The sequence below is a fragment of the Populus euphratica genome, unplaced genomic scaffold (assembly GCF_000495115.2).
Source record: "Populus euphratica unplaced genomic scaffold, PopEup_1.0 scaffold2369.1, whole genome shotgun sequence".
Taxonomy (NCBI): Eukaryota; Viridiplantae; Streptophyta; class Magnoliopsida; order Malpighiales; family Salicaceae; genus Populus; species Populus euphratica.
The window spans coordinates 1-12922 of record NW_011502208.1 but is presented as its reverse complement, the minus strand read 5'-3'; the positions used below and the strand labels follow the sequence as shown (position 1 = coordinate 12922).

Genomic DNA, 12922 nt, shown 5'->3' with positions numbered 1-12922 from the left:
ATAAAATTCAAGATGTGTCTGATGAATAATTGCTGTTTTTGGTACTTAATTTAACCATTGTTCACTTTGCCTATTGCCCGATATGAATTTGGTGAACCTATGAATGATTTGTTGATTTTCTTGCATGCAGAGTTTGGATATAGCTCTCAGCGCAATCAGGATATTATTATCCATTATATAATTTGACATGGTGGACGTAGTTTTCTTGTATCTATTGATATTTTGATGGTTGATTTTATTGGTTACTGTAGCATGTGGAACAGACAATCCATAGTATTTATTTACTCTTGAATTTTGTTTTGCAAAACCCACTTGTTCATGCGAAACCATCATCGCGGTTGTTCAACGAGTTGATCCTATAAAAATCTACAACTTATTAAATTTGAGTTGATGGATTGATTCTATCGAAGCTTAACATGTAAGAAATTAAAAATCTTTGACTTTTATTTAAATATTTTAATGTATAGTGAAAAAATAGGAGGGGAAACCTAATTTATGGATAGATGAAATGATCCATAGATTGACTCTGTGACTTGTGTAGGTGGTCGAGATGGGACTAAAATCAGCCTTGACAGCTATACGTTAAACATTCGGATCAGGCCCACAAACAATAAAGATATATACATGGGACGAAGAATGCATCGCTTTCATCTCGATGTTTAGACAGTTCTTCAATCTCTTCGGCACTTGAGGAGTTCACAGTAGATATAACATCCTCACCTAACACTCCCGTGAAAGACCAATGATGTAATATAAAATATGCATGGGATTGGAGTAAGGTGGTGAGAAAAGTTGAATCACTGCGATAGATGGGGGGGTTTCGTGAAGCAATGAAGACGTGTAGAAAATGGATTAGGAAGTGTAGGTTCACCTCTCAGCTGCACAAAGAGCCTAAATTGTCTAAAGCAATGAGGAGCGGAGAGAAGAAAGAAAGAAAGAAAGGTCAGCAAATATGCAAAATGATGAATTGTATACGACTGATTAAATTGAGATTTCTTGTCATAGATAGGCAAAAAGATGTTGATGCAGCATTTTTGTCTTAATTGATGTATATATTTGCTTCTGAAACTAGGATCATCTTGCTGGCAACCAACCCGAAAGTTTCTAGAAAGTGAACATTGCTAGCAGCAAGAAGAAACAATTCGTGATAGGAGAGTTTTTGCTTGATCTTGACTTCCCATCAAATTAATAATTGGTTGTTGAAGTAAATCTTTTTTTTTTAGGAATTTATTTACTAGAGATTCTCCATTTATATAAATTGAAAACAGAAATTATCCTAGTTTAGTATATGTAGATAATGATGATTAAGGTATTTTATGTTCTTTTCTATTATGTTTTGTCGTAAGATTAAATCTAAGTTATTCAAATTAAAATACAAGACATGATTTGGTGTTTAATAAAAACAAAAACAATTGATTTTATATATGGTTTTGGACTTTAAACATTTACTTGGATCAGCTAATTAAATTATATATAATTAATTAATAAGGATATAAAATAGTATGGTTTGGTGCCTCATGTGTGTATAATCAATTCACTTGAGTTATTTTTCTTTTGGCTGCTCTATACAACTTTTTTTTCTCACCTACTTTATACTCTACACCATGGTTGGACACTTGATACACCAAACATGCTAACCCCTGACCCCTCCCTCTCTATATATCTTCTGCAAAAGGGTGGCGCAACTACAGACCGAGCGTTCAGAAATGTCCGGTTCAAGACCTCCAAACATGTCACAAGGAGAAGGTTTTTTTCCCAGTGACAACCTGCCACTCTTTAACCATAACAACCGAATGGAGCTCCAACAATATCCTAGAAGATCCAAACCTTCTCTTTCTCCTACTCTTGGTGAGCTCCTAAAGCGTGTAGAAGATGCGCAAAGCGACACCTCCATTGACAGCACTCCTGTCCATCATCATCAAGTCCTTGAGCTAGGCTATGCCTGTAGCTCTATGCCACCATCGAGCCCCTTTGTTCTTTCTTTTAACAACTTAACATACAGTGTCAAAGTTGGCCAAAATATGCCGTTTCAAGTCTGTGGAAAGGAGGACTTGCCACATGTTTCTTCAGAGACAGCTAGCATGAAGGTTTTGTTGAATGATATATCAGGAGAAGCGAGAGAGGGGGAAATTATGGCTGTTCTTGGGGCTAGCGGGTCCGGAAAATCCACATTGATTGATGCACTTGCTGATCGAATTGCAAAGGAGAGCTTGAAAGGGTCTGTGACTTTGAATGGTGAGGTCTTGGAGTCAAGGCTATTGAAAGTGATATCTGCTTATGTGATGCAAGATGATCTTTTGTTTCCTATGCTTACTGTGGAAGAGACACTGATGTTCTCGGCCGATTTCAGGCTTCCCCGCTCCCTCTCCAGGTCAAAAAAGAAAGCAAGAGTTCAGGCCTTGATCGATCAGTTAGGCTTGCGTAATGCGGCCAATACTGTGATTGGAGATGAAGGACATAGAGGTGTGTCAGGAGGTGAAAGAAGAAGAGTTTCTATTGGAACTGACATTGTTCATGACCCGATTCTCTTGTTTCTTGATGAGCCAACTTCAGGGCTTGATTCAACTAGTGCTTTTATGGTTGTTAAGGTTTTGCAGCGCATCGCGCGAAGCGGAAGCATTGTGATCATGTCCGTGCACCAACCAAGTTACAGAATCTTGACCGTACTCGACAGCTTGATCTTTCTTTCACATGGACAGACAGTATATGGTGGCTCCCCAGGAGGTCTTCCAGAATTCTTTGGTCAGTTTGGACATCCAATTCCTGAGAACGAGAACCGAACTGAGTTTGCGCTGGATTTGATTCGTGAACTTGAAGAAGCTCCTGATGGAACCAAGACCCTAGTTGAATTCAACAAGTCATGGCAAACCAAGAAAAACCCCACGAACAGAACCTGCAACGGATCCAAGCTTTCACTCAAGGACGCAATAAGTGCCAGCATTTCGAGAGGCAAACTAGTCTCCGGTGCCCCAAATAATTCAAACTTGACATCCTCAGTTCCAACCTTTGCCAATCCACTCTGGGCTGAAATGATGGTTATAAGCAAAAGATCATTACTCAATGCAAAAAGAATGCCTGAATTGTTTGGAATTCGCCTTGGTGCTGTTCTTGTTACAGGTATAATCTTGGCTACCGTTTTTTATCATCTTGACAACTCCCCCAGAGGTGCGCAAGAGCGATTGGGCTTCTTTGCTTTCGCCATGTCCACTACTTACTACACCTGTGCAGAATCTATCCCTGCCTTTCTCCAAGAACGCTATATTTTCATGAGAGAAACCGCCTACAATGCTTATCGCCGCTCTTCATACGTTCTTGCTCACTCTCTAATCTCAATTCCCTCTCTGATCATACTTTCTATTGCCTTTGCTGCAACGACATTCTGGGCTGTAGGACTTGACGGAGGGTTTTCTGGGTTCTGCTTCTACTTCTTCGCAATCTTGTCTGCATTTTGGGCTGGAAGTTCGTTTGTTACTTTCCTTTCAGGTGTTGTCTCTCATGTTATGCTGGGTTTCACCATTGTGGTTGCCATTTTGGCATACTTTCTTCTCTTCAGTGGATTCTTCATCTCTCGAGACCGAGTCCCATCGTATTGGTTATGGTTTCACTATATATCTCTGGTGAAATATCCATACGAGGCAGCTCTGCAAAATGAATTTCATGATCCAACAAAGTGTTTTGTTAGGGGTGTGCAAATGTTTGATACCACACCTCTTGCTGCGGTGCCATTGTCATTGAAATTGAAGATGTTGAAGAGCATTAGCAACACTTTGGGCATGAACATTACAGGCAACACTTGTGTAGTCACAGGAACAGATATTCTAAGGCAACAAGGGATAACACAAATAAGCAAATGGAATTGCTTGTGGGTCACTATTGCTTGGGGGTTTTTCTTCAGGATTCTTTTTTATTTTGCTTTGTTGTTGGGCAGCAAGAACAAGAGGAGGTAAATAGGATAAATTTTATGGGTCTTTAACAAGAAGGGAGCTACCAAAGAACAAGATGGTGAGGGATTCTTCTAGTTATTGATTACCGTAAATTTATTGGTGGTTCTTGGCTTCTGCACCCAAAAAAAAAAACTTCAGGCAATCATACAGTTTTCTTTCTTTCTTCCCTTGTATACTTAAGTAGGTTTATTTTGTATTTGTTGTTTTATCATTCAGAAAAGTATCCTCCTTAAATTTCATGTTCAAATTTGATGTAATTCAATCAGTATAGAACAAGGCTGGCCATGGAAGACTCAATAAACTTTGTAAAGATCATGCTACCACTGATTGCCGAAACATTAATAATGACTTCGTACAATTACTAGGTCAAAGGACAAAGATTCTTCAAAAAACTGGAAGGAAATTAATGGTTTTTCTTGTTCATATCGATATAATTTGCTAAAGCTATAGCAGAAGTCAAAAGCATGACGTCTGCTGGAAATCTGTGCAAGTAAACAACGCAGAGATCATCAGAAGCATTTGCACTCTAATGCGCTCTGGCAAGCTTCAAGAATGTCTGCAGATGGGGAGGGGGACGGGGTCGGAGCACAGTTATTAAACCCTGTTAGCTCAACAGGTCAACCCGATAATCTTGACCTAAGTTGGGTTTTAAAAACAAATATTTAGGAGGTGACCGAGTTAATCTATTTGATTTGTGACTCGGGTTTTGGAAGCAGCTGAGTCTGGCCATATTTCATAGCCATGTAATTTTAAAAGTTCACTTGTTAATGTCAACTCCTTTTTTATCCTAACGTTAGTAATCTTAGGTTAGTTTAAATATCAATGGAGACTAAGGTTGTTTTTTTCTTAGGTTAGTTTAAATATCAATGGAGACTAAGTTTGTTTTTTAAATTTATGTTCTTCTGCTGCTGGCTGATTGTTTAGCTGAGGAGTCCTCTCTCACCATGGATGAACATGGAATTGTGTAAGATAAGTAGTAAAAGTCAAATTTTTATTTTGTGAACAGAACATCATACAGTCCATACACCTAATTCGTCAGGCCATCACCGGGCTGGTTTACTGAACATGAAAGAATTTATTTTTATAACATATTAAAATTATATAAAAACATTAATTTAAAAATAAAAAAATAAAAAATACTGCTAAACTATAATATTAAACAGAAGCTTACATCACGGGTTGCTCAGCAATAAAGTCTAGAAAATCAGTAATTATATTTATTCATTAATTGATATATTATTCAAATTTTAAATTTAAGTCAAGAAGAAATAAAAATATTATTTAATTAAGGTTCTTAATTTATCAAATTTATTTCTTATATGAAAGCTATTTTTCAGAACCTTTGTCATCATGCAATTAAAATCAGTCAAAACTCATTTTTGGCACCACTATGCATCTGCCATAAATTCCACCTCTCGCACTTTTGACTCCTCGCTGTCTTTACTTCGTTTCGCTGAAGGTACTCTACTCTCTCTCTCTCTCGTTCTGTGTTTGGTTGCAGCCTCCATTCTTTAATTCGAGTCTCTGCTTGCATTACATGCTTCCAAGCGTACCTTTTTATTTGATTTTTCAAGTTTTGAACTTTCTTCTCTTTGTGAATTGGATGACAGGATAATTTGCAGAGACTTTAATGGCCGTGAGAAAACCTGGTTTAATTGCTCTATTTGATCTTGATGACACTCTCACTGCTCCAAGGAAGGTATTAATTTCTTAAAAAAGAAATTGTCAGCGTAAAATAAGAATAAATATGAAATTAGTTCACCCATTGAAATTGACTTTTCTTCCATTCAAATTCCAGGCAGCCACCCCAAGTATGTTAGAGTTCATCAAGGAACTCCGAAAGGTATTAATTATATTTATTTTTAGCACTAAAAAAACGGGTTATTCTTTTTTTTATGGAGTCTTTGGCCCTCGTACAGGGATGGAGAGTTAAAGAGCATTGGTAAATGCAGGTTGTTACTATAGGAGTGGTGAGTGGATCAGATCTCTCTAAGATATCAGGGCAGCTTGGAAAGACAGGTTTGAGCTTACTAAGGTTCTGAAGCTATTTTTCTGGAGTTTAAGGGGAGTCAGTAATTGTTGTATTCTTGTCTCTGCAGTTATGAACGACTATGATTATGTATTTTCTGAAAATGGGCTTGTTGCTCACAAAGATGGGAAGCTTATCGGCACCCAGGTACAGTTTGAGATGGAGATTTGAAACACTTGAGCTCAGTATTAGATCTGTTTCTTTTTTCCTTAAAATACTAGCTGCCAGTTACTTGTTAACTTGTTTTTTTAAATTACTGTGTGTAATTCTCCTTTTCCAGAGCTTGAAGTCATTTCTCGGAGATGAGAAGCTCAAGGTGAGATCTTTTGCTCATTATACAAGAATAATCTAAGATTGCTTGTCTAGAAATGGTGTTGTTTAATGATGAATCCATTTAAGTGGGGTTCTGAAAGAGGTGACTCGTAAAAGCATTAATGCTTGCTCTGAAAGAGGTGACTCGTAAAAGCATTAATGTTTGCAGATTACTTGTCTGAGACTACAACAAGAACAAGATCATCTAGGATAAATTGAATAGTGTAGGGAATAGTGTCTTTTCACTGAGGATGCTGACTTGCAGCACGGAGACTAGCATCCCATTGAGATAATTAAAAAAAGGGATGTTTTGGCATAGTAATTATATTGATTTTTTTTCTAATAGATTTTTAATGAATCTGCAGGAATTTATAAACTTCACACTTCATTATATTGCTGACTTGGATATCCCCATAAAAAGGTGAGTGAATTCAGAGCTTGAAAGCCAATTTTTTCAAAAGCTCATCCAGCTGAATATTGCAAAGATGCTCAATAAGACCTTTCTGTTTTCCAATGACTTCTTTTTTATACAAGTTTTCCAATGATTTCTAAAGGGGAACATTTATAGAATTACGAAGTGGGATGCTTAATGTGTCACCAATTGGACGGAACTGCAGCCAAGAAGAAAGAGATGAATTTGAAAAGTATGACAAGGTAAGAAAAGACTTGGGTTAGAATTTGAACAAAACAAATATTATTGGAAGCTATTGGGTTCATATTCTGGACTCTTTGTATAGTTGATGTTAATGTTGAAATACTGAACAAATTGAGTCCTCAGGTTCATAACATTCGCTCGAAAATGGTATCTGTGCTGCGTGAAAAGTTCGCTCACCTCAACCTCACATTCTCAATAGGAGGTCAGATAAGCCTTGATGTAAGTGCTATGTTAACTAGCTTATGATGATTCTTGAATGCAACAATCAGAAGGCGGGTTTGGAAGATTGGCATCATATTCATTATTGGTGCGAGATGCTTGTTACAGGTTTTCCCTCAAGGCTGGGACAAGACATACTGTTTGAGATACCTTGACGAGTTCAGTGAAATTCACTTCTTTGGTGACAAAACGTACAAGGTTATCCTCTTATCATATTTCTAGCTTTGTGTTTTTAATTAATGAAAATCAACAACACTTACATTATTTGTAGTCACTAATAATGTGTTTGTTTTCTTCAAAGTAACCTTCCTTTGGCTGGGACATCATATTTTATAGATTATGTTGTGTTTCAAACATAACTTGTTGATGGGCATCATTCCTGCAACTGTAGGGCCCCCTAATTATGAATTGCTCATTGGATTTGTGGTGCTAATGTTAGTCATTTTGTTAAGAGAAACATCAACTGAGAGGACAACCTCAAAGAATAACCAAATAATTGGTGTAAAGAGTCTGAGTTTCATTATCTAACGGATAATTGTCTGATAGTTTAGAGTTGCAACTGTCTGGACTTGTTGCTATTTGTAAGCTGAAGGGCTAGTCTTGAGTTATTCTGGACTGATTATGACAATTTCTGAGGATTGTACGGGAAGAGTTGCATTGATTTGGAAAAAAATGGATTTTCACTCTTTGTATCTAGTTATATCCTCAAAGCAGAAGATATTCGTGATTTCCCACAGAATATACTTGTTCTCTATAATTTAAACTAACCTCAGAAAATTCAGGCTTGGTCCACACTCCTGCATATATCTTGTGTTGCTTTCACTGTTTCACTGGCATTCTAATGTCCATATGCAATTGGAGAGATGGTTCTAATTGTAGCATTCTATAATTATTCTTTATCATTGAATTCCTGGATTTATTGGATTTTTTTATTTGAGCAGGGGGGAAACGATCATGAGATATATGAATCAGAACGAACTGTGGGTCACACAGGTCAGAAAAAGATTTCATCTTCAACCTATTTACTGGCATCTCAAGGTTTCATTTTCAATATGATGCAGCATCAGAATAAATAAAATCAAAACAGCTTAAAATAGTAGTTAACTAAACGAGTTATAGTTTTTTTTATTCACGTGGGAGAGTAGGGAATTAAAGAATGGTCTCTAAAGTTGGACTTCACCTGTAACATTGTGAAGTCTGGGGGGGCCGGGGCCGGGGAAACCTTTACGCTTCAGCTGTCATTACTGCATTCAAACAATAACATTTAGCTGCATTTTTTGTCGTATACAAAGTCACTATGATACATGCAAATGCCATGTGAAGCAAAAAACTCATTCCAGATGCAATTAATCTAAATGGATGGTCTTATTTCCCATTTTTATTGAAGTATGCTTAAACGTTAATGCAGCTGTATTGAATAGTTTCGATTTTATGGCTATTTTATCTGCAGTTACCAGCCCGGATGATACATTAAAGCAGTGTAAAGCCCTCTTCTTAGCCTGAGCTCATGGCTATTATTTTGTTTCAACTCTGTGTCACATTTGTATTTTATCCATGAGAAGAAGCGCAAAATATAAATTCCCAATTGAATGTATTATTTTATGAACAATTAAGACATAATGGAGAGATATCCATTTATCACATGTAATTGTTTAACCTCGACTCCTATTTATATGCTTTTATGAGATTGGGAATTTTACCAGCAGTGAGCATGGAGACTGAAATGTCTTCGTGTATGCTCTTTTTCCTCGTTTATCTTCTTGTGTTGTTGCCTTAGCAAACCTAATGCAATCATAATGGAAATCGTGATTTATTTTTTAAGCCTGGAAAAATTAGTTTCTTATCTAAATTATATATGTTTTTCATTTATTTTTCTATGAGATGAAGGTAAATAAATTTGAAATTTTTTTGTAGCTTAAACCGAAATACTATGGTTATTTTTTCTTCCATCTTCTGTAGCTGCAATGATCAACTGTGTGCTTTTCACTGTGGTATATGGTGCGTAATGTTGATTTTTCCAATCATATAAAAATAGTTTTTAGAATTAATAAACTGAGAAAATTAATTAAAATATTTAAAAAAATCAAACTGACCTTTAAAAAAAAGGTAATCGGTTGGGTTTAGATTTTTGATGTAAAATAATTGAATCAAACTAAATTAAAATTGATCAGTTTGAATTAATTTTATTTTAAAAAAAATTTAATTTGATTATTTTTTAAAATAAAAATTTAAAAAAAAAACTGAAAATAATCACTCGTAATATGCTCTAATCACAATACATATTAATTTTGGGGTCAATTGGTTGTAACTGATTATTTTTATCAAATGATTTTGTGCAAATCAGCTCCTTCTGTTCTCAAATTACGAAGCTGCTATTTCCAGGTGGCTCCATGCAAAAGAATTCGTAGAGTTGCATTTATTGCTGCAATACCCAAGAAGCCGTCTTGCAAGATTCTCCGAAAGGATCTTATGAAGCCCGCAACCTCCAAGCTATGAATGCTTCAGGCTTATGCAAGATCATAATAAGTCGAGGCTTCTGCAAGATCATAATAAGTAGAGCAGGCGTACATGGTCAGCTACAATGTTCATGTTTATATAGCTAATAAAACTTCTCAATAATTTATTTTATTAAGAATTATGATCCGTTCTTTATTCTTGTTTTCATGACGCAACATTACAGTGCGTATAAATACTACGGTTCTTTCTATGAAAAAAATGTAATTCAATAATCTGAATAAAAAATAACACATCAGATTATTATTTTTGAGGAAACTATATCGTGGCTTAAGATTTAAAGCTGCTGAAGGGTCTTGCACGAGAACTACAAAGCGAGGAAAGACAAAATTAGAAAGGACTTTAAAACCAGAACATGGCCTTCTCTGAAATTTTGCTGCAGTCTCGAGTCACTTGCAGGAGAACTCCTGGAAACTTCGGAAAGGCCTTCCATCTCAGAATTCTAGGCTCCTGAAAGAGACAAGGAATTTTAGGCTCGTCAGGAATTTACTTGGGTCGATATCAAACAGCCAAAATAGTAATCCCCTGAGGCCAATAACCGTCGGCTTGCAGAGCAAAAGGCAACAGGAAGGCAGCCACCATATTTGAGTTTGCACGTCTAGCAAAAAAACTCTGATATTCAAGAAAGACGCCTCGCTAAGAACTTCTAGTCATCTTCTTCACCTTTTTTAACCTCATGTAAGACAGCTTCGTCATCAATACATTGACTTCCCACTCAGCTTCAATGTCCCATTTTCTCTAACCATAAAGAATTGCATCACATAGCATAAAATTAGTCAAAATTAACAAGGAATTTGTAACTTGTGGTTGTTTCAGGAGTCTACAATGGTATTGGATTTGTTATATGTAAGCTGTTGGATTCTAATGGCATTTCACTGGTGCCCACATCTAGAGATTAGCAGAGGGGCCTTGATAGTTGGGAACCATGGCTTTGGTTTTGTTATACCCGTAGACTTCTCAAGGGGGGCTAAGACTGGCAAGGTATTTCAGTTCAAAACATTCCTTCTTCGCTGGTTTGGAGCTTTCTTCCTGTTGGTGCCTTACGGTGCAAATCAACTATGGGGAGTAATGACTATAACAGGAGTTATCTGAAGAACGCCTGAAATAAACTAGTGTGGTGCCAAGAGAATGGATTGGTGGAAGCCCTCGTTCACTCCCACAGATTATGTGATTCTCCATGAATTATCAATGTTTCCTCCACTTCAGGGAAAGTTAATGGTAAAACCTCCGTTTAATTGCTGACATTTCAGAAAGGAACTGGTTCAAGTTTGATACTGGTAGCTAGTTTGGCTGGTTAAATGGTCTGCTGTATGCCGAAAGTAGATCTTACTCGAAATATTACCAGGTTGATTTAGCTTAAAGTAAATTTTAAGGTCTAGAATAGGTAGCGAGCACTGAGTAGAAACGAATACCTAATTGGCACTTTATTTCACCTCAGAAATTGAAAATCCCCTGAACACACACAAGTTTGGTTCATGTAGCAGGTCTCAAAGAGAATAAAGTTCCCAGAAATTATTTAACATGCTTATTATCTTGTTCCAGAGAATAAAGTTCCAAATGAATGGGTCAAAGGAGAGCTGAACGATCCTGAGAACCTTGCCGAGTGGAGAGTGGGTGATGAGAGCGAGTCTCTAGAGGATTTTAAAGAGGGTTCTTGATGCGAACAACAACCAAAAGAATTAAAGTCGGAAAAAAAAAAAGCTTTTAGAGGAGAAGTTAAGAAGAGAAAGCAAAGAAAAAAAAAAAGAGAGAATTAGAGATATGTAAAATCTGTAAATTTTCATTAATTATCAAAACTAACTCTCACAATGACAAGAGAGCATATAAATAGTAAATTCTAAAACATTCCACTAATGGGCTCGGCCCAAACTGTTTAACATAAATAATAAGATAACAATAAACAGACCCAACTAGGTTAAATAAATAAAATAACAATACAATGGGTCCAAATGAGCTTAGTCTCCCAACTACAGCGTGACAGGCTGGGCCATCCTACGCCGTCTTCATCCATATACTCGTATAGTTTGTGGTGTGGGTCTTCGTCCATCAGTTCTTGAGAAAGATCTCCCGCTCATTCATCTGCATACACAGTAAGAATGTTAACAAACAACTGGACTAGAAATACACAAATCTCCGCTTTGGGAACAGACATCAACTTCCATTCTGACATGGTATCCGTTGAAGAATTGAAGAAAGTGCTGAAAGCTCTGAAAGGCTGGAGCTCCTGCCATTTGTAAAGCCATGTATTCTTAGTTGGATTTGATGATCAATTTACGCATCCAGTTCTGCTCGTGGTCAAGCGTCTCTGTGCCGTCCAGCTCCGTGATAATTCTTCAAGCATTTACTGTTCCACATGTTGCCAATCGTGCCCACATGAATGGAGCTTTCAAGAAGAACACGGTTGGTTGATAAGAAGTTTCCTTTCAAATAAAAACAGACTTGTTAGCACTGAGGAATTACTTCATACCCTGTGAACCTTCCTAGCTAATAATGGAACAGAGAGGATCTGATAACGATTGCCAATTCATGTTCTTGAGTCTTGACACTTGCAAATTACTTTGCAGCGTATACTGTAATAACGTGTTTTTTTATAGATATTTTTATTTTTAAAAAATTATTTTTGACCATCATCACATCAAAATAATTTTAAAAAATAACTATCACCACATCAAAATAATTTTAAAAAATAAATTTGAATTAAAAATCAATAAAAAATTATAAATTCTTTTAAAAATAATTTTAAAATACAAAAACAACCACTTGAATATTTTTTTTGTTTGCCAAGAATTTCCTATTTTCTTCTGCTGTTGGCTGATTGTTTAGCTGAGGAGTCCTCTCTCACCATGGATGAGCATGAATTGTGTAAGATAAGTAGTAAGAGCCGAATTTTTGTTTTGTGAACAGAACATTATACAGTTAGTTAGGCCATCACCAGGTTGGTTTAGTTAACATTTAGGGAATCACTGTGGGTGTTGCGAAAATTATTTTTTATTTAAAATATATTAAAATAATATTTTATATTTTTTAAAAATTTTATTTTTGTATTACTATATTAAAATAATTTAAAATATTAATTTAAAGTTAAAAAAATTTAGAAAACACGGATAAACTATAATATTAAACAGAAACTTGGCATTATGATGCCCTCCGGTTGCACAACAGTAAAATCTAGAAAATCATCTTTTTATTGTGGTGCGGGGTAATATCAAACATGGAACTACAACATTTCTCCTTCATTTCACAAAGTAA

The 12922-nt window shown here is 36.1% G+C and overlaps 2 protein-coding genes across 2 annotated transcripts; both read left to right on the top strand.

The window, feature by feature from the left end:
- Positions 1 to 1621: 1621 nt before the first annotated feature.
- On the top strand, positions 1622 to 4241 carry LOC105118961 (ABC transporter G family member 20-like). Its single transcript, XM_011017022.1, has one exon. It carries the CDS (start codon positions 1707 to 1709, stop codon positions 3945 to 3947), a length of 2241 nt encoding a protein of 746 aa, XP_011015324.1. The 5' UTR covers positions 1622 to 1706; the 3' UTR covers positions 3948 to 4241.
- A 1069-nt stretch (positions 4242 to 5310) lies between these two features.
- LOC105118960 (phosphomannomutase-like) lies at positions 5311 to 8883 on the top strand. Its single transcript, XM_011017021.1, has 12 exons — positions 5311 to 5403; positions 5555 to 5643; positions 5743 to 5787; positions 5897 to 5963; positions 6044 to 6120; positions 6254 to 6289; positions 6651 to 6706; positions 6840 to 6939; positions 7064 to 7159; positions 7268 to 7357; positions 8101 to 8152; positions 8610 to 8883. Exons 2-12 carry the CDS (start codon positions 5575 to 5577, stop codon positions 8660 to 8662), a joined length of 741 nt encoding a protein of 246 aa, XP_011015323.1. The 5' UTR covers positions 5311 to 5403; positions 5555 to 5574; the 3' UTR covers positions 8663 to 8883.
- The last annotated feature ends 4039 nt before the right edge of the window (positions 8884 to 12922 follow it).